The sequence below is a fragment of the Cynara cardunculus genome (assembly GCF_001531365.2).
Source record: "Cynara cardunculus var. scolymus isolate 2C chromosome LG 10, CcrdV1, whole genome shotgun sequence".
NCBI lineage: Eukaryota > Viridiplantae > Streptophyta > Magnoliopsida > Asterales > Asteraceae > Cynara > Cynara cardunculus.
In genome coordinates this window covers 15,307,992-15,330,973 of record NC_037537.1, presented here as the reverse complement: position 1 = coordinate 15,330,973, position 22,982 = coordinate 15,307,992, and the positions used below count along the sequence as shown (strand labels likewise).

The following is a 22,982-nucleotide window of genomic DNA, read 5'->3' as shown; positions in this document are numbered from 1 at the left end:
GTCGGCTGGTAACTGACTAGTCGGGCGTAGGTTCGAATCCTACTTGAAAAGCTTCCCTGGACTTTTTTGACTCTCTGCTTACTCCAGCCGTAAGTAAACTCGTAGAATGGGATGTCATCCACTGACTCCTAATTGCGAGAAGAGAATTTCCCTCCTAAGTCATCGAAAAAGAGGAGGYCTAGCTATGAAAAGGCTCCACGGATGACTGGGGCTTAGGGCAAAAGAAAAGGAAGATCGTCTTGACTCTCTTAACTATGGGAAAATAATTAGAATGTAAACGAAACAAATGCTTCACTCTCTCAGTATTTTGACAAGAGGGGATCCGCCGAGTTGATTGAGTTGTCCTCTCAAAAGAAGAGACTGGCTAGAGATCTCTTTATCAAAATCTTTGGAACAAATGGTTGCCCTTGAAAATGGGTGTTTTTTTGTGGAAACTAATACTATGGTTGGGGAAGAAAAAGGTTGGGTGAGTATATGTAACGTAATAATATTTTTATTTACATTTGTTAATATAAAATCAAATAAATAAAAAATAGCAAAATATTTTGGAGTTAATGGACCTTGTTAACACTGTTAGTCACATGATTAAAAGAGAAACAAAGTGGCAATTACAATGATAGTGTAATTAGTTTAAAATAGGGATTAGATTTGATAGGATCAAACCAAAAAATATCATATCTAAATGTGTTACAATAAATTTATATGATGTTTTTAGGTGTTTTAACAAATTTGTTAGGAGACTTTTAAAATAAAATGTCGTATTATCTATTTTATACGACATTATTTGAAAAAGTACCATATGAACACAAATGTCCTGTAAAAAGATGAATTTATAGGATATTTCTCAAAATTAAATGTTCTATAAAAATAGCTAATAAGACATTTTATTTTAAAAGTGTCATAAAAACTTGTTAAAACGTCTAAAAACGTCCTATAAACCTATTGCAATACTTTTAGACAATATGTTTTATAGTTTGATCCTATAAACTTCTGTTCTATAAAGTATACTATTATGGTGTTTAGATATTCTAAGCATCCTATAAAATCAATTTTGTGATAGTGGTGGCAATCATAATGACCAAAATTTAATTTACTCTGAATATTATATAAAGAGTTTGTGTTTAAAAACTCAAAATGGAACTTGGAAGGGTCTTACAATTCGTTTTAACCATGAGTCCGTAACGTATGTGTATGAAATAATGAAATTGTGAGGGATTTGATTAGGTAAATTTATAAAAGTGTAAAACTTAAAATAAAAAAACGTAAAACACAAAAGTAAAGAAAACTTATAAAAAACATAATCTTTTTTGAAAAAAAATCACGTCTTACAAACCACACGTCATGGAACACTATAACAACGCCTCAAGACGCGAAGATGTGAGAAACACCTTACACATACAGTATACGCCTTTTCATGACGGTAAAAACGCATCTTATGACATGATACACGCGCCTTTTAAAAACTTTGTTATTACAAAAGCATCCATAACATATCTGTTATAATTTGAAAATCTAAAAATAAAAATTAATAAAAACCCAGTTTTAACACGTCATACGCTTTTGAACTAGTTATCACTAATTTATATGATGCTAATCAATTTTTTAACACCACGTTCCTGTTCCTGTTCCTGTTCCTCCCATCAAATTCCAAGTGCTTGTAAAATGCACAAAAACTGTTTGTTTAAATCCAGTGCTAGTTCTTTGAGAACTAAACACGGGTCTAGGTCAACCATTCAAAGACTTAACACGTTAAGTGTCAACTTTCACAAAGTGGAAAAAAAATATTCTCCCCCACAACCATGCCACCACCACCGAATGTGTGCCCCCGGTCGTCGGAGGGTCTACATCCACCACTACAACGTCTAGTTCTTAAAACTATATTACTAACCATTACAGTGCTGCTTTTTCGAGTTTTTTTCTCCATTTCTTTCAATAAACAAAAAGGGGTTTGTATAAAAATAAACAAGTTAAATTGATTCTACCTTTCAAAGTTAACCATCACAATAGTTGTGTTGAAGCTTGTATAACTTCTTTTATTTGGTTTGCGAACTGGTTTGCGATAAGTTCGCAACCCTGTAAAAAGATTTCTGAATTTAAAATAATACAAATTTGAAATTAATTTTTAACAATTATATGTTTATAATTTTAGGAGTAAATTATACATTACATGTTTGACCCCTATGCTTTACACCCAACTACAAAAAACGTCCTTAAACTCCATTAAGTATAATAATAGGAACTGTAGTTTATATTTAACATTTTTTGTCAATCCAAAGTGTCATTAAATGAGGGCATTTTCGTTCTTTAACCTACTTTTCTTACTTTTCCTTTAAAAATCAAAAAAAGATATATTATTTTATATTAAATTATAAACCTAAAAGTATATTTAATTACTTTCACCCCTCATCAAGGATTGCCCATGACCCCACCGCTGTTATCTCTTACGTACCTGCATCGATGCTTTTCTCTACTTCGTAGTTTTGTTTGTCTTCTTATTGGTTTTTTTGTTCACCTGATCATGTTAATGCAAGTAGTAATCGTTGTAGTGTCTCTTTGGAACGGCAATGGGTTGCAATTTGGGTAGCAGCAATGAGCAAGGTGGATAGCCTGAGATGGACGTAGGTGGTGGTATGCCAAAGATGGAAGGCTAGAGACGGGGTTCGGACATGTGCTTATTATACTTACTGAACTTTAGGGACGTTGGTTGTAGTGGGGTGCAAAGTCCAGGGACTAAAATTGTAGTTTATAAAAGATTACCCCACCCCACCTTGTCTGCAAAAGGCATTTTACCGACAAATATTCAAATCTCACACTATTTCCGATTTTTTTGGGTGCAGATAAAATCATACTTCTCCATTAATTTTATATTAAAAAAACTTGTCTTTTAATAAATAAAAATTATATAATTTGCACACATCACTAATTTAATAACAAACCCTCAAAGGTTAGAATGTATGTGCTTCAACTACAACCCACCAATATGCATTAACCTGATTTCCCAATAGACCAAAGCAGTTGTTTTTTCAGTTAGGCATTGTTCTATAATATAAGTCTGAAAACACAATAAGAAACCACAACTATCAGAAGAAATAATATTTCGGTTCCGTATAAAGTTTAGTAAAAACCGTTGTGTGTTACAGACCCCAAACGCATGTGAAATGTTACGAATTAGTGGGAGAAACCCCGAAAACCATTAGAACCATAGACCAAAACAAATCTAAAGTAGCATATACTATAGTAGTGTTGTCGTACCTGTGCCATAGAAATAATCTGATTTCCGGAGCTTTTCTTTTTTCCCAACAACTATCTCTCTATATTCTGATTTCTGACTCCCGATCTCGTGTGCTAAACAAGCAGCGGCTGTTGATTCGGAAAGATAAGATATCTAGAAATCCATCATCTCACAGCCTCTGGTGCAGAGTTGCAGTAAGGGGTATGCAAGCAAACCAACTTTGTGCTCATCAAGCAGACACTCGCAAAACCGATGCCGGTTATAAGACCAACGATGCTTTTTTGTTTATCCAGTCTCATTGCCCTTCTAAGCATGCTCCAAAAACATGGGATCAAACCCCCACAAGCAAACACCATCAAATGGTCTAAACCACTGTAATCAATCCCAGCAAGTATGGCTCCAATAGCAGAAATGGGGCCCACGATCCCGATCAAGCCGGACCCCGCCAACGATCCATACCAACTGTCTGTTGCTCCGAAAATGCAGCTTGCAACAGCAGCTCCACGAGTGATCCCATGAAGAGAAACCGGCAGGACCATGTGTCTACCAAACCCATAAGCTTTTGGTGCAGCCACACCTAAAGCGAGTCCCTCGGCTAGAGCATGGAGAGCCACGGTCAGACATGATAGGATCGACTGCAGCGTGAGTGCACTCATTGTGATGCCAGTTGCATCAGATAAGGTGTTTGCTGAAGTCTTTTTCCGGGTCACGATTTTAGTTGCCATGGAAGTAGAGATGTGTGTGAATCCCGACCCCATTGCGAGAAGAAAAGTGAGTGTGACGAATCCCATTTTGGAAGAAAATAGCAATTGAAGTGGTCTCCAGGCTCCAAGAACGAAGGCGATACCAGATGCAACACCGGTGAGAAGAGCATGCTGAAGATGGAATGCAAGAGCAAAGGCAACAAGAATGTTGCCACCCAGCAAGGGACCAAGACCAAATAGTAACGACACAAGGAAGCCAGAAGCACCTTCTGAACTACATCCAAGAAAATTTAGTCAGAAAAGAATTACCTCCGCCCCAATTCTAGAGGATAAAATCCCGCATGGAGAATTGGATGTAATCTATGTATGTGTTAAGGGGGGGAAAGAAGTGGTAGAGACAACAGGATCATAATACATGATCTTGAAGGCACAATACTGCAGTTAAAATTTTATAAAAATAATTCATAAGTCAACAAACATGAGCACCATAAAGCTGTAAGTTTGGGAGATCGTTAATTGTTTCCTTTTCATTATAGTAATTCAAGGTTCATCACCTGGTATGTAACTTTAACTATATCATTAAAATAGATTCACATGTGTCATCAAATGACCTTTATTATATTGATAACTACTGTAGAAGACAGACACCTAACGAGTAATCGTGATCCATAAATAGTAAAAGTAAACAAATGTCAATCACAAAAACATAGAGATTTAAGTGGTTCGATCAAGTGATCTACGTCCATGGCAGGCGCAATTCCACAATATCAAAAGGAGATACCAATAGAGAATTAAAAAAATACACTTGTATATAACCCTATCCAAATCGGGTCACAAAAATTTGGGTTGAAATGGTTGCTCCAAAATAGGTCGGGCCAAGGAGATTATCCTTTCAATTTAAAAGATTCAAGAAATATCTAATAATGACTGATCTCTGTGAACCACTTATATGTGAGCCAAGTGATGTATCTGCACCAGGTGTGAATGAGTGCGACACATACCCAATACATATATCTGTGTGCCACTCAGTTTAGAATTTTATAAAATGTCATGCCCACTAAACAATGAGGCACCCATTCCTGTGCTTTTCAGACTAAAACTAGCAAAAAGTGTCCAACTTGGTGCACATATTGTAGTAATTCCTTGACAGGGAATTTATCAAACTCAAAACATGATTGTCAAATATAAAACACAAACTGATTATCATTCTTGTCAATGTCAAATATATTAATCCAGCAAGAAAAATTATCTTAGTATATGCTATAACATATAAATGAACTACAATAAGGTAAGATAAAGGACACTGTATTGTAAAAGAAAAGGATAAAAAATAGTTTCCCATACATGTATTATAAAACGTAGTCATGGGATTGCATGTGTTATGTGTATGACACCGAAAGTAACTTACTTGTAGTTGAGGCCCAAATTTTGGAACATGGCACCAAGTGCTTCCATAGAGGCGACTGAAAGTGTAGCTGCAGATGCAACATGAGAAGGAGAGGCTTCCTATATAAGCAGGTCAAAGGAGCAGGTCAAAGGATGGTGACAAAATAACAATTATTTTTCGTTCTCTCTTCAAGGTTTAAAGAAGAGGAACTTTAGCTCGTTTTGCGAAGCTTGGCATAGCCACCATAAAGGTCAGGTTTAAAGTTTAAACTGTAAGAGCAGCCTATCCCCTTGCAGAAGCAAGGTCTAATTGCAATTGGCATATACACATTCAGCCATTGGCAGAACCCATGTTTTTTAATTGCGATTTACCATAAATAAGATGTTTCATCAAATGGGAGGGGCAAAAAGGAGGGAATCAAAATAGTATGTTGAATATAAAAGACTGCGCTTTATAAATAAGGGGAAAGTGCATCAAAATGCAAAAAAAGCTTGGTTTAGTTCCTATTTTATGTAACCACGATTTTTTTTTCTCAATCAATGTACCAAAGTTTCATAATTTCCCATGTATGTAACAACGTTTCAAAATTCTCAATCATTTTCACAAAGTTGAGAACTTCTAATTCAAAGTACTAAAGTATCAAAATTTCCTATATAATGTAACATTTGATGACGTGAATGTGAAGTTTTTCGTCCACTTTGTTGTAACTCTTTCATAAATGGGCATCCACTCATCAAATGTTACAAGATCAGCAAGTTACGGTCAAAACAGGAATCTTTTGAAACTTTGTTACATTTTGATGGATTTTACCCTATAAATAAATATTTACATTATAAAGTTAATAATCCAGAAAGTCCAAGAGTATATGTTAGACCAGGAGTAAATATTTACTGCTTCAGCTCTTTCTTTCATCTAGCTGCATTTAGCATGAACTATGCATGGTATCTGTCAGACCTCCTTTTACTTCAATTTTTATAATTATCAACCTTATCCATAGCATAACTCTATGGTATATACTAATACAGCAAATGATCGTGTGAGAAGGGAAGTTATGATGAGAAGCGTAAAAAGAGATTTAAACCCTTGATCACTTTTAATATCATGACCACCCATGAATTGCGCTTTAGAAGGGAACTGATCCGGTGCACCTCACTAGTGTTGGGGTTCAATTAGGATTGATCCAAAGGTGGAGATCTCTTCTTACGCTCCTCACTGTAACTCCCCTTCTCACCGGAACTTAACCCATACCAATACATCACTAAAATATCAATAAGAAATACAGTGATGACATGTGTCTTAAACTACTCCAAGACTTTTAGGTTGAACCCTGATTAAAAGCTTGTCAGCTGTCTCATGATCAGTGCTCTAATGTAAAATATAATCAACTTGAAGCACATAAAATCTTTTTCCCCTAACATATAAGATCGAGTATAGTTCATGACAACATCAGTCCACAACCTACTTAAACCAGATCATCAAACACAAGCAAAATAAATAGAGCTTAATGGGATCACTTCAATCAGTACATAGAATAACTTCATCTGGAAGAACCTCGGCAAACAAAGTAAATAGAATATGATCATAAAGAGAAAGCATTAAGCGAAAAAACCAAGGAACCAATCGGTATTGTGCATATATTTCTTGTTAAACTAATTAAAATCTATGACTGCTTTAAGATACTCAGGACTCTCATAGAGTGTTGTACCTTAAATGCGTCTGGAAGAACCTCGGCAACAACCATCCAGATCATACACCCTGCTGCAAATCCCGTACAGAACGGCAGCAATTTGTTGAAGGCGTCCGCACATATAAAGGAAGGTACTGCTACAAGAGGCTGACAAAACATGGACAAATAAGATACCAAACCAGAAAAGCAACGCCTATTATATCGTAAACACTATCTTCACTTCATATTCCATATCACATAGCAATTGACACAGAGGAAACATTTATGTGTTCCTTCGAGGTTATGCTTATATGATGCATCCATTGCTCTTGCAAGACGGTGCTAATTCTAAACCCTTCTCGGCCCTCACAGTTGCAAGAGCATTGTTGACCCGTCATCATTTGTTAGCAATCATGCAACAAATTATGAACCTATGGGAATAAACATTTTTGGTAATAAATGAAAGATCTGATCAGTTAAGAAACTTATAGGTGGTAATATCATAAGTGACCTTACACATGTACAGGTAAAAGTAATGTCTGACAACCTGATGTTTTTAAACCATATTCTACATAAAAACAAGTGTCATTATACAAATAGAATTTGATGATACCCTAAAGACAGATTGATGCTTTGCGCTACAAAGGTTGTGCTCCTTTACTAAAAACAAATCAGATTCCAATCAGAGTGCAAAAGAATACCTGGGGCAATGAGGTAATCACACTCCATAACATAGCATTCTGTGGAGAAACTCCTCTTGATGCAAGAACCATACTAACGGCTAAGCCTTCTGGTATATTATGAACAGCAATAGCTAAAGTTATCAAAAGACCCTGAGAGAGACCTTTTGAGCCAGCAAAAGATACCCCAACTCCAGAACCTTCCCCAAAAGAATGAAGAGTCATGATTCCAATTACGAGAATAACCTTGCTTGCATCGGCTCCTTTTATGTCCAACATACTGACTTCACCATAATGCTCAAGGAACTAGAACATAAAAAAAAAATACTATGTCAAATGTGATGCCCCCAGCAAAACACTTGCATGTCAAAAACAGCAATAGAAGAACGCTTTTGAATGAGGTTATACAGTTCCAAAGAAATCTCATGTTCTAGTCAATAGCAAGGATCCCTTATGATCCTGTTGTAAGTGTAGACTGCAAACTTCACATATTCCCAGGTTCATGTTATTACTTGGGATTTCATATCTGACACAGTAACATATTTTAGCATATATTCCTGACATATCTTAAGGGTCATTGTTATATTTACTCCAGATGGGCAATGACATTGTTTGTCTATGGTATACAATGAACAGAGAATACATGGAATCTTCATGCGTAGGCCTGCCTGGGATCGGTAAGAGAGTAGTAGGTTTTTCGTGTGAAAAATCATTACATCTTTTTAGTGCATTTCTGGCCTATGATTAGTTTACCGAAGTGTAGAACTCTAGAATTAAGATAAGGGATCCAAACCATACAGCACCCTTCTATTTCTTGAACACTTTCTGGCATTGGACTGAAGTCCTTCATAAATACAATGTCCATAAGTAGCAACATAATATTTATATTGGAAGAAGGGAGGAGGGAAGAACCCCTTAATACAGTTGCAATCTGTGACAGAGAGAGTACGACAGTTGACTAGGTAGCACATGTGTGCACCCTACTAGTATGCTTTATCTGAATTTTAACCATTGCAGCCAATGTGCCCTTGATTGAAGTGTTCCATCTCGATCAATCCAACATGCAGTCCGAAACAAACCAACTTGATGTTAAATTTTTAGATGCGGATCAAAGTTTTATATACTATAAAGCTGATAAAAACTGTACATAAGATGGATAATGGATTACTGCTCAAAAGGTAGAGTCTAAAGAATCAATAAAAGATATATTTGTCAAACATATCAGGGTAATAGCGTGTGGCCAGCCGCATTGTCCACATCCAAAACAGATTGAATAATTATAACCCATTTCATTTTTTTCTACACTTAGGAGCCTTCATTGTATTCCATATTGATCAAGATAAATACAACTAATCTGACTTTGAAGCTCCATAATGTTGTCTGTGGAAATCTACTGTCATCCAACAGTAGTGGGAAGAGTAAGGAAACCCCCAAATCTGATCCTAAAGTATTAGAATATTCATCGCGGACCTTAGTTCGCCTTTCTTTAGTTAAACATCGAGGATATGAACTATTACCAACAAAACCTGGGGCTGTCTATTGTAAGATAGGAAGTGTTGAAGCGCAGAAAGGCCTCAAAGGATGATATAGAAGTAATTCTAATTGGTTGGTAGAATTTCAATAATTTATTATTTAAGAAAACGATTCAGCATTACTGTTGTTTGTCAATTGTCATGGATTTTCTCTATTTACTTCCTTTTTAATAAAATAACTTACAAGTGATAGACTTGTGGTGACTATAGGGAGTTAGTGAAAAAGAGAACGACCATATAGTTGAATAATATAGGTTGTTTCTCCTAGAAATAGAGGCCATTTCCAAAGGGTAGTTGTTCCAGAAGTTTCCAAATTAGTCTACCATTCTACATTTCATGACTTTCCGCATGCACTGTTATATTAAGCTGCTTTTTTTAAAGAAAGCTCGTATTTTTCTGAAGGGAGGCACTTTTATATTAATAAAAGTTCTCAAGGGATGTCCATATACAAAACAACTTCATAAACCTTATCGTTTTAGAGAGCCAACAAGCTGAAGCACAGACAGACCAAGAGACATCATAGGATACACAAAAAATTAATATTGTGTTTAAGTATCTGCATAGAAAACTCTTCTGCCTGGCTGATCACATTATACGTCAAACTTGCGATGCAATGTTGTTGCACATGTATCAAGATCAGAATGATACCCTAATAATGAAATTGCTGAGAGAAATTTATAGTTTTATTGAAAGCAACTCACACAGCAACTCAAGCAAGAAAGAAAATGGTTTTTAGTTATAATTCTGTAAACCAAATTCATGCAAGAAGTGCTGGGAACTTGTATAGAGACTATAGCTATGCTATTAACTAATAATAAAAGGAATAACAACTGACTATATGTAATTATCCCCTTGACATGGCAAGCAACAAGAAAACGATGCATCATGCATGCAAGTTTAGTTGAGTGGCTAAAGCAAAATATAGGCAAATAAGCCAATGAGTAAATACCTTCTTACATAGCCATATGAAAACACTACCCGCCAAAATACCAAGTACAACCCAATTGCCACTCCCATGATCCCTCCCTTCTTGTATTAGATCAAAGCTTGCTGCTAACATCACTCCCGCAGCCATCCCATTGCAAATCCCTTCCCACTGAGCATCAAGTTCAACAAAGAAGAATGGCAAGGCACCCAAACCAGTAGCAGCAGCCATCGCCAATGTGAACAAAGCAACAGTAGTCACTGAAACCCTGCCGTTCCCACTGTTTGTTCCCTCAAGTTCATCAGTAACAGTATCAGATTTAAAGACTTCACCTAAATTGGTACCGTCTATAACACTTCCTATTGTCTCCTTCAATGGAGCAGTTATTAGCCTTTGTGAAGTATTGTTTTCTGAATCCGCTGTAACAGAACCATATTGTACTAGTAACAAGAGAAAAATCAACAAGACGTGTTTGAATTGCAAATCCATTCCGATGTGCATATACACAACCTACTCTATCCTGATCTCACTACAAAATCTCCATGGAACACTTCTTATGATCTACTAATGCTGGTGGGCAGAAGTCTCTCTGTAAACAATTTTACCCTGATCACTGGCAGAACGTACTTCAGGAGCTCAGACTCTTGTTAAACAACTGTACCTTAATAGCCTGTAGTAAATTCTTCAGCTGAAAATCATATACATAAATGTACATCAAGGAAGTTCAGCTAAAGCAGACTTCTGAGTTTTAAAAATATAAACACAAATCCGCATCAGCCTTCTAGAACAATTGCATTGTGTGCATTTAACCTGCAATTCAAGATGAAAGAACATAACTGTAGGTTTGCAAGACCATAATATCAGGCAATAACTGTAAAAATAAGGAAAAAGAGTTGGGACTTATCTACTCGAAATTAAACCATCATGAAGTTGTTAACATATTCATAAACACCAAAACATGTTTTGATGCCGTGGGCGTACCTTATGTGCGCCATCTTAAATATAAAAACTAAAAAAAAATCAATACCATCAATTTCAGAAGATACAGGATGAAAACAAATTGTAGTTCTATACTACACGATTCCAAAATTCATCCAACCTGAGTAGTTAAGTATGCAATCTTGATCTCTAGGATAATAAGGAAATGTTAAGAACACAAACTCGTCATAAACAACAAATCTCAAGCATAATTCTACAAATTTAGTTGGTTAAACAGATAGAGTTGTTCCGGTTTCAATTGAAATCATATTCTCTTACAGATTCTAGTAGTCATAACGATCATTTCCTGAATTCTAAACCTTATTGAATCACATATTACACACTAAATTGTGCCCTCATTCAAAAAAAAAAAAAAAAAGAGGGGAACGAATTTCGTAATATCAATCTCCACACTTTACAGCCAAAAAGTTCAGGAATGAAATAACCATATTCGATTTCGAACTCCAAAAAGAATTACAGCAATGCAATTGATCTAAAAGAAACTTGATCAATCAAAAAAAGAAAAACCCTAACACCCAAGAAAAACGCAAACTACAAAGCATAGAAAATCAATGATCGAACCTCTTAATCGAAGAAATCAGCCGTCATAGACAACTATTACGGCTTCAAATATCCCGGATGCGTAGATAGAGAGACGACTTTGACGGAACGGGAGATTCTGCCATGAGAGACAAAAACCGCGGTTGTGAGGACGAATTCCGCGGTTGAACCCCCTGTTTTCTTATCAATTTTCATTTTCAGTCCTTCTACTATTTTTATTAGTTACATCTAAATCCATGACTTTTTAAGAGCATGTTTCAACGTCCGTTTATAATATGTTAAATCATACCTAGGGCCTAGTTAAAAGTGTACTTAGTATAATAACGAGAAGAGTATTCGTACAATACAGTAAAATACATCTCGATTTTAATGTTATATTTTATTATTTGTTTATGTCGATGTTATAACATGATTTATGTGTTTTTTTTAAAAAAATAATGATTTTATTTTTAAATAAAATATAAATTTGAATATATCATAAAAATTTAGAAAAAAAATACATCAANGATATTAAATTTTATAAATTATTGATAATAACTAATAAATAAAATTATTACAGTTAATAATTAGCAGTTATACATAATAATTCATATCATAAGAATAAAATGGTTTAAAAAAAGCTTTTGGAGCTTATTGAAATCAAGAAACGTTTCAATACGCTAGAGCTTTTGCAATTAACTCAAAAAATAAGTCGTTTTATGGTCATCAAGCATGACTTTCCTCCTCTCTCCCATTTTAAAAAATTTGTTCGGAAAAATGATAAAAGCTATAATTTGAATATATCATAAAAGTTTGACAAAAATATATCGATATTAATATCAAACTAACTATTTAAAATTCATGTTCTTTGTGTAACTTTTTAATTAGATTTTTTAATTATAATTTAATTTAGGTTCAATAATGAAGTAATTTATATTTGATTTAATAATATAATTTTTTTATAAAGATAATCATTAATTATTTTGTTAGAACTCGATAATTTTTCTAATTATATTTTAGATTTTTTTTATTTTAAAATGAGATGTTTATCTTGTATTTGATTATGTTTATCCGCAGTTAGTTATACGAATTCAAACATGAAGATTTAATAAGTTATACTTATGCATAATTTACTTGTAATCTTGAATTTTAAGTAATATGTATCAATATACAATACTTCATGCATAAAAAATGGTTTTTAAAAGTTTTTGTCAAATGCTTTATAATATAATATAGATAGGACAATATGAAAAATTCTAAGTATTTAAATCTATAAATGTTTTTCTAAATTTGAAGATTTTAGTTTTTCTTTTTCTCCTATTTAATCTTTTTAAAGAATCTTTTGGAATAAAAAAATATTAAAAGCTTTAAGATTTTCATAATTTCCATTTTTTGTTATTACGTTAGAATTCCCATTTACGACCTCAGCAATAGATATTAAAAAACAATTCCTTCATTTTAGAAATAACAAAATTAATTATATTATAAAATATCCAAAGTATTTTGAACCAAACTAACTGTCGCAAATTCGTTTGTAAATAGTGATATATGTCAATAATCTGTCAAAATGTCTCGGTTAATAAAAGACTTGGTCAGAAAAACATGTACAAACATGACTGTATTAACTTGATATTGTTAGGATCAAACCAACAAATATGATTAAATAAGCATGATATTGTTGATGGTGTGGTCATGGAAAGTACAAATTGGAGAGCAAGTCATAGTTTTAGTCATGGTAACATGCAAGAGTGATGCCATGAGATGCAAAAAATTCATATAATAATATTACTAGAAGGTTACTTGCACGATGTAGCGAGATACATTTCGATTTTAATGTTCTACTTTATTATGTGTCTCTGTCGATGTTATAGTACGATTTTATTTGTTTTAAGAAAGCAATAATTTGATTTTATTTTTGAATAAAATATAAATTCAAAAATATCATATAAAATTTAAAAATATATATATATATTAATGTTAATATCAAATCAACTATTTAAAAGTTCTTATTTTTTATGTAATTTCTTTAATTTATTTTTTTATTATAATTTAATTTAAGTTTAATTTATTTTTGGTTTAATAATATAAATTTTATAAAGATAATAATTAAATATACTGTTAGAACTCAATGATTATMCTAATTATATTTTAGATTTTTTTTATTTAAAATGAGATGTTTATCCTGTATTTGATTATGTTTATTTGCAGTTAGTTACACGAATTCAGATATGGAGCTATAATAAGTTGTATTCACGCACAATCTACTTGTAATATTGAGTTTTAAGTAATATGCATTAATAAATAGTACTTTACACATAAAAAGTGGTTTTTAAGAGTTTTTGTCAAATGATTTATAATATAGTATAGATTGTGTTTTTAAGAAAGCAATAATAATTTTATTTTTGAATAAAATATAAATTTGAAAATATTATAAAAATTTGAAAAAAAAATATATATCAGTTTTAATATCAAATCAACTATTTAAATTTTTTTATATTTTTATGTAATTTCTTTAATTATTTTTTTATTATAATTTAATTTAAGCTTAATAATGAAATAATTTATTTTTGATTTAATAATATAACATTTTATAAATATAATAATTTAATATTATGTTAGAACTCAATAATTATCCTAATTATATATTAGATTTTTTATATTTAAAATGAGATGTTTATCCTGTATTTGATTATGTTTATCTGCAGTTAGTTACACGAATTCAGATATGGAGCTTTAATAAGTTGTACTTATACACAATCTACTTGTAATCTTGAGTTTTAAGTAATATGCATTAATAAACAGTACTTTACACATAAAAAATGGTTTTTAAGAGTTTTTGTCAAATGCTTTATAATATAGTATAGATATCAAGTTTTTTTCTTTCAAATATTGTGTATCAACTGATTATTATTGATATGTATAATCTTATACCATATACCAACCAACAGTATTTGGTACTATATTTTTTCCGGTTGGTATTTATTTGTAACAACTTTAAATTATATACACGAAAACTTACAACTTTATTCAAATTTTTCTGACATTTTAACTTTATGGGTAATAAAAAAATCATGTTTAAGGGTTTTTAATTATAACGAATAAAATATGTAAACATTTAAATGCTCAAATAAAAAAATTAAAGTTATGATACTAATATTTAATACATAAATTAAAAAAGCTATAATAATTAATTAAATAAGTTGGTACAATGGTACCACCATGGTACGAGACTTTTAATATTGTGTACCAACCAACGTTTCATAATTGGTATGTACTACCAACCGACTGTAATTGATACTGATTAAATTGGTACCAATTTAATTTGTATGGTTGGAAAACATGTTGATCAATTTAGTTTGTTACAAAATTGTCACCCCTAGTTTGGGTTGATCGGGTTGAAGTCATTTAAATAAATCAACCAAATGTTTGCGATATGAGAAATCTAAACCCGACTATATATACCTAAGCAAAATTACAACCCAACCTAACTCAAACCATATGAGTTGGATTGTCTGGATTGAAACCATTTGAACATCCAACCAAATATTTATACCTTGAAAAATCTCAACCCAACCTAAACTATACGAATTGGATTGGTCGAGTTTGAAACTTTTGTATATCATTTTATAATCTAGCTAAGTGATTAGTTTTAAACAAAGTAAAAAAAAGACAAGATAAGGCTAACAATTTACACAATAAATGTTAAAAAAAATTGCATGATACTTTATTAAGCCTAACAATTATAGATATTGATTAAGAATTTAATAATCATACTAAAATTTATAGTATAGAAAGACATCATATTCATCATCAGATTAGGTTAGTTTGGGTTTAAATGGCCCTAACACAATTCCAACCAAATACCTACGGTTTGAAGATTTGACAACTCGATTAAGGGGTTGTTTGTTTACCTCTTAATAGTTTCATTAAGAATCAGTCTCTTAAGCTAGTGAATTTTCTTTGACAAAAAAAGTCTGCCTCTTAATAGTTGTAAAATTCTCTACATGATTTTGTATCTTAGCCCTACCTAAACCATTAAGCCCCAATTCATTCTTAACAACTACCAAACAAACATATTTCATTTTGCGCTATATCACACTACAAAAATGAAGAGTATCAGCAAGGGAAAATTCTTTCGATGATCCGTCGCAAAAGGGGTGCTCTGTCGCTGATCCCTCGCCGATAGTTCGTCGGTCAAAAGCTCGTAGGTAATGCCATCAAGTGAGGGAAGGTTTCGGCGACAGATCAGCGAGGGAAACTTTCAGCAACGGATCAGCGAGGGAAACTTTCAACGATAGATCAGCGAGGGAACCTTTCAGCGACGGATCAACGAGTGAACGGGGAGAGACTTTTAGCTACGGATTTTTCCTCGCTAATTTGTCGCTAATGTTTATTAATCTAAAAATAAATAATTTATGATTACATAATTCTTGTATTTATTTATACAAAACATGGCCATAAAATAACAAACCAAAACTATGAACAAATTAAAACTAACAAATTCATATGATTTAAAATATCCAATTCATACAATTTAAAATATCAAATTCATACAATTTAATGTTCAAATTCATATAATCCAACTACTGGGAGGTGGGGGTGGGAAATGTATCCTGACTGCCGCATAAACGCAGCAAAATGCTTCGATAAAGTGTCCTGTTCGGCTAACGCAACAGATTGTCTGGCCTGTTCGGCTAACTAGGCAGTTTGTCTGGCCTCCAAATCTGCCATATTCTTCCGTCCGGTCTCCAGTTCCTCCTCTACCCTTGCCAACTTCTCTCTCAACTCCGTTACCTATAAATATTCAATATTCGACAAAATCAATAATTTGTTCGCAATTTCAATAATGAGAAAGTATATAACAATATAACCAACATACCTCCACTGTTGACTAGTATGATCTCCCGGTGCTACTGTTATATCTACCCGTCATAGCATAAGAAGGATCCTGGAAGGTCCTGAAACCAAAGATGTGGCCCTTCCTCCGACACTTTGCTCCCAAAGAGATACCTCATCAGGGGGATGACTCTCGGTACTAGACTGTGACTCACCCCTAAGTGATTGAAATCGCTCCTATGGTTCACCAAAACAAAAACGGTTAAGGTTATATATGTAGAAATTTCAGCAGCATAACGGTTGTAAATCAAACATATCTAATGTCTGTTTTTAACAATTAAAGCATTCTAATAATACCAATGGTGGTCACATTGTAATAATACCAATGGTAGCCACATTCTCAACCAATCTACTTAGCCTAACGTCTGCCCAACAATGACAGCCCAAACTAATAGGAATTCTATGTTTACTAAAATACATGATACCTAGCAGCTTTGAGGTAACTAAACCGAGGAGGATTGGTAGGCGGGTCGGACGAACCTTGATCAAACTTCCGGTTCGTGCAGTGAGTGCGTTCAAACACCTTAGTAGTAGTCGGCTCACGACCCATTAGTTTTGACTACATTAGACAATTAGGTTAAGTTGTTAGTAAACATAGAGAATGAATTACATATTCAAAAAAGATTATATATTCACCATCCTGTCTCGATGCTGTGCAGCACTGATTAATCCTCTGGTGTGTCTGGACGACACCCCCTCAAAGTGTGTGTTCCGATTGGCCCTATTGATCCTGGATTTCCTTTTCCAAAGCTCGGTATCCCAATCCTATTAGAAAGATAGCACATGTATAAGGCGGTACGAAATATATGGTAGTTCATAAAGCTCAAAATAGAGATACATACCTGGCCAATCATCTGAAGCCAAAACCTCTCTGGGATCCATACAGGACAGTGTAATCTAATCCGTGAGAAGTTCTCACCGTCCCATTGTTGAGCATGGGGATAGGCATGTGCCATGCCCTAGTCATGTGCAACGCTCATCCAATCTGAGTACCTATTGTGCATGACTTTGGTTCATAAATCATGAACCATGTCATCCAACTCTGGTTCATAGTGGAACTTAGCCTACATACACAATATTTTTATCAATGTAAAAGAATAACATTATATGTATAATTATATTACAATGATACACCAACCCGAAAGCGTTGGAACATCAAGTCGCGGGCTTCCTGAGGGACTTCCTTCCATCTATGCCACAGACCAGCAAAGGAAGACCTAAATATAGCCGTCATCACCCGGATAACGTGGGAATCTTTAAACCTACACAATTAAAAAAAATATTTACAACACAAAAGACATTCATATCATTTTATTATGTAATACAAAGTCTTATACTACATCTACTTACCTGTTGGCTAACAAAGAAATATATCTTCACTGACTTGGATAACTGGGTATCGGCATCTCATTGTTGGGGCCTCTCCCCGACCTTGAACCTGTTGAAGTTGGGGCCTTCATGGCCACCTCTTGTTCATCTAAATCCTGGAGGGCGGTCTACGTGAACTCCACAACGTCATCGGTGTGTGGGTTGCCACGCCCGCCAGTAGAGTTGTTGCCCCTACCAGATATGGGGCTACTACGATTACCATGACGGCCTCTACCGTGCTCCCGGCGTGACATCTCCTGAAAAAACAAACATTGGATTCTATCATGAAAAAAGATAATGACAAATCATGATTATATGTACAATTGTGAAATAAGCATACAATAGACAAACTACTCATCAGAAGAATGATCAAATAACATCGGTTCATCTTTATCATTTAAATCATCATCTACCTCTTCAGATTTTGGTTCATCCTCGCTATCTTCATTTCATGACATATCATCACTATCATCGTACGATTCGTCGCCACCTTCATCTTTATTAATATTATGGAGTATGTTTACCTCTTCTGTGGCAAAACGAACATCATCGAGCTCGTTTCCTAATGCGAACATTGTATGAGTTACCCTTTCGTTGATTTGAAAGAATTGTTCTCCATCCACATGATCATTGTTTTCAACATCGTTAATCATGTCGGACACTTCATATGTGCTATGAGCCTTTGTCTTGACAACCGGTCACCAATCTTTCAGATCATTTGTCATCGAAGGATGTGAAGTATAGTAGACTTGTTCCGCCTATGATGCTAGAACGAACGAATCGTCAAATCCAAGTCTAGACTTATATTTGATATCTACCAAATTGTGTTTAGGGTCAACTCTAACCCCGAGCCAGTACCAAACTAAGTGCATTTGAACATAACAACTACCTGTCGCACTTAACCCTTGTTTTGTTTCGAACCATTCTCTTTAATGACCCAAGCTTCCTAAAGAGATGAAATACGTGTTAGGGACATAAAGAGTGTTTTATATGAATATATTGTACTAGATTTTAGTAAAATTAGGGAATCACCTCTCACAGAGATACATTCACCTATATTAGACCGGACCACCATTTATAGTTTCACGTGTCAAATGTATCACCATTTATATTAGATGTTTATCCTATATATACATATATATATATATATATATGATTATATTTATCAGTTAGTTATATTAATTCAAAGTGATATATACATTTTTTAACACATTTAACAAGTAAATTTATTTTTTTGGCTTGTTCGATGCATTTATTTGAATAAGAAAGAAAAAAAATAATATAAGATATGTTACACGGGTTTTAAAAGTTATATATATATATTTAATAACCAATTGGAATCTCTCTCTCATTCTAGAAAACTGTAAACTAAAATCGAAAGAGACAAATAATAAAACAAATAATGAACGAGGATTTGGGGTTCGTGGTCTCGGATCCATACTCAAATGTATTGTGTTGCATTACGCGAGTAAAGTCTAATATAAGAAGTGCCCACAATGAATTAAATCTTAACAAGCTAAAAGAACTTATAGTATGCTTTATATTTTCAAAGGTTTCATTCTAGTTTTACATAGAGGTGGTCAAAGTCTTACTAACACCTTGATTGCACTTGATTGCGAAATTGTTGTGAACAAACTTGGAAGCTTTATAATGAATCTGACTAGTGCAAGTTTATCAGACAGTTAAGAGCTTATTCAGTAAACCATGAAAGAAAGGAGTGTTGTTTACATTCATGAGCCTATTGGGTTTTTACCGGTAAATGATCGTTTACCAAATACTTACCGGGTAAACTTATCATCAATAAAACCATCCTAACTTACCTTATCAGGGATCCTTGGCCATCAAAATGTATTTACCCCGTAATCACTTACCGCGTAAGGTTTTCTCCCTCACTTAACAAGAAAGATTCTCGATCCTATGTGAGAGATAGGATCGATATACTTGCACAAATGATATACCATAAACAGAATCTTGATATCAAAACAAGTGAAAATAGCAAGACTCTTGACCTAGTACAACGATATCAAATAAAATATCAAACCACAACTAATATCCTAATTAATACGAATTTATTCTAGAAGGTGACTGATAAAACCTTATATTTGGGATTGCTTATTTACTTATTCTTTTCTACAAAAGTCATTATCAACTTATTATAAGTTAGAATAGTTTAGCTTATTCAAAAACTCCTTATTACCGGTTTGGCACCGGTATAAGCTCTTTATACAAACACTCAAAAGTGCTTATTATCGGTGCCACACCAGAATAAGTCAATAAATTGTTTTTATAAGCCACCCCAAACACCTCCTAAATACTTTCAAAAGTTCAACACCAAGGAGTGCTCTTAATCCGGTGAAAACTTCTAGCTCCGGAGGCTTTATCATAATATTAGCTACTTGCTCCTTTGTTCCACAAAATTCCACTCTAACCACTACACCATCATTAACCACGCCACAAATAAAATGGAATGCCACATCTATGTGTTTGTTTATGTCATGCATAATAGTTTTTTTTGTGAGTTTAATGTTGGGGTTGTTGTCAAAAATCATTATCATGCTTTTGTCTTGTAGGTGATCGATTTCTTTCAAAATTCTCTTCATCCAAATAGTTTGACATGCACAAGTTGTTGTTTCAGCTTCCGTAGTTGATAAGGTAACGATGGGCAACTTCTTGGATGGCCATGGAACAGCTCCTTCGCTCATGTTAAAAACATAGCCATAATTGCTCTTTCAATCCACCTCGTCACGCGCATAATCACTATCACTTGAAACCCAACAAATCTCCAACTCCTCCTTTCTTATATATGATTACATTTTACAAAGCTCATGGTTTTTTAAGTACCTTAATAATCTTTTAGGTGCTTAAAAATGTAATTATGTTTGACAAGATTAGGGTGTTCATCCAGATCGCCAAAGCATACAAACTGTCCACACCGCATCGCACCGCAAAACGCGATTTAGAACTTTTGTGGTGCGGTTTGCATTTTTACCAAACCGTACTATGCAGTGCGATTTGCAGTTTTGAGTTATCAAACCGTGGTTCAAATCAACCGCACTGCACCACACTAATTTGTACATATTTTAATTATATATAATACACACACATATATACATATAGAATAATTTATTATTTATGTAATATTTTTGGACTTTGAGTTTAATCCAATATGACAATTAACAGTATTAATAAATTTAGTTGGACACGTCACAACTCCTACATCCAATTTAGTTTGAAGTTTTTTTTTTTAATTATGCAATATGTATTTGGGAATCGAGTGTATTAAAACTCTTTATTTTTATGGACTATGATCACTTTATCGTTGATTTTATAATGTATTTTTAAACTTATAATTATTGGATTGTAGGTAAGAAGTGCGATAGGTACAAACCGTATAAACCGCACGCGAACACCCCTAGACAAGACATAAAATGACTAATTAAACTTACAATATCATCAGGCTCCTCACAATTTGCTTGAAGTACGTATCATCCATTTTGATTTCTTCCTAATTTTTATGTACCTTGTGCCCATAAACTAAAAGATTGCACACCAAATTGTTCTGCTTCATGCCAAACCTACTTAGAACTTATGCTCCATGTTTTCTTTGACATATGAAAAAGCCATCTGATCTCTATTCAACTTCTATCCCCAAGAAAAACCTCATTTTTCTTAAATTGGTCATATCACTCTTTTTTCATTCAACATTTATATTCACAGATCACTGATCATGTCTTCATCATCTGCCTTTAGTAAAAATTGATCAACATAAATATTTACAATAAAAATTTTACCTTCCTTACTTTCTTTTTTGACAAACAAGGTTTGCTCACTGGAATTTTTCAGAAAACCCTCCTTCATGAAGTAAGACAAATTCGGCTAAACCAAGTTCATTGGGCTTGTTTTAACTCATAAAGACACTTCCGTAACTTGTAAACTTTTTTCTCACTTCCACTTTTTATATACCCCTTCGCTGCTCAACATAGACTTTTTCCATTAATTCTCCATGTAAAAACGCTGACTTGACATAGTTGATGGAGCTTCCAGCCTAACGGAGGTGAATATTGTGATTGAAAATGAAGTAATTCTCATTAAAAAATTACCACCATATATAATGGCATATACGACAATCAAGGAGTAATTACAGGGTTAAGTTTAGTAACCATCCTATCAAATATTGACTAACTATAAATAAATACAACACATGGAAAATACATTTGAATTTACTTGTTCTTCAAGACTCTTTAATAATATTGGTGTTAATATGCCCTCGCAAGATGAAGGATCCGTCGGATACGCCAATCTTGGAACGGTTCCATAGAAAGGGGACCCAAGGGAGAGGCTTGGTTAACATATCAGCAAGTTGATCTTGAGAGTGGACATGTAAAACTCGAAGGGTTCCAGCTGCAACCTGCTTACGGACAAAGTGATAGTCTAGAGCAACATGCTTCATACGGGAGTGATAAACTGGGTTGGCACAAAGGTAGGTGGCACCAGTGTTATCACAAAACAAGGTGGGAGTAGCTGAAGTAGCAATACCAAGTTCACTTAGGAGATTTTTTAACCACAGTAATTCTGCCGATGCGTTTGCAAGGGCTTTGTATTCAGCTTCAGTAGAAGAACGCGAGACTGAATTTTGCCTTGTAGATTTCCAGGAGACAATATTGGTGCCCAGATAAAGTAAATAAGCTGTGGTAGAGTGACCGACATCATTAACACCACCCTAATCTGAGTCCGAAAAGACTGAGAGCGTGAGAGGAGAATGGCGATTGAGAAATAGACCATGATGAATAGTGCCTTTTAGGTACCGGAGAACACGCTTGAGGGCTTGCCAATGGGCTTGGCGAGGAGCATGCATGAATTGGGATCCGACTAGTCACTACAAAAATGCTGGGTATCAGCGAGGGAAAATTCCCTCGCTGATCCGTCGCTGAAAGGGGTCTCCGTCGCTGATCCGTCGCTGATACTCCGTCGGTCAAACTGTCGTAGGTAATGCTATCAGCGACGGATCAGCGACGGAATTCAGCGACGGATTTGCGATGGAAACTTTCAGCGACGGATCAGCGAGGGGTGTATT

General features: G+C 34.1%; 1 protein-coding gene across 1 annotated transcript; it reads right to left on the bottom strand.

The window, feature by feature from the left end:
• Nucleotides 1–3,153: 3,153 nt before the first annotated feature.
• Nucleotides 3,154–11,770, bottom strand: LOC112520518 (putative zinc transporter At3g08650). Its single transcript, XM_025128971.1, has 6 exons — nucleotides 11,687–11,770; nucleotides 10,151–10,936; nucleotides 7,691–7,975; nucleotides 7,029–7,157; nucleotides 5,345–5,442; nucleotides 3,154–4,210 (listed from the first exon to the last, which is right to left on the bottom strand). Exons 2-6 carry the CDS (start codon nucleotides 10,625–10,627, stop codon nucleotides 3,397–3,399), a joined length of 1,803 nt encoding a protein of 600 aa, XP_024984739.1. The 5' UTR covers nucleotides 10,628–10,936; nucleotides 11,687–11,770; the 3' UTR covers nucleotides 3,154–3,396.
• Nucleotides 11,771–22,982: the final 11,212 nt, after the last annotated feature.

What these genes read in the sequence shown, in the direction of transcription:
- LOC112520518 (XM_025128971.1), bottom strand. Translation starts at nt 10,627, where the DNA reads ATGCACATCGGAATGGATTTGCAATTCAAACACGTCTTGTTGATTTTT. An exon ending in TGATTACCTCATTGCCCCAG is followed by an intron (nt 7,158 to 7,690) that starts GTATTCTTTTGC and finishes ATGTTTTGTCAG; the next exon opens with CCTCTTGTAGCAGTACCTTC. An exon ending in AATTTGGGCCTCAACTACAA is followed by an intron (nt 4,211 to 5,344) that starts GTAAGTTACTTT and finishes TCTTGGATGTAG; the next exon opens with TTCAGAAGGTGCTTCTGGCT.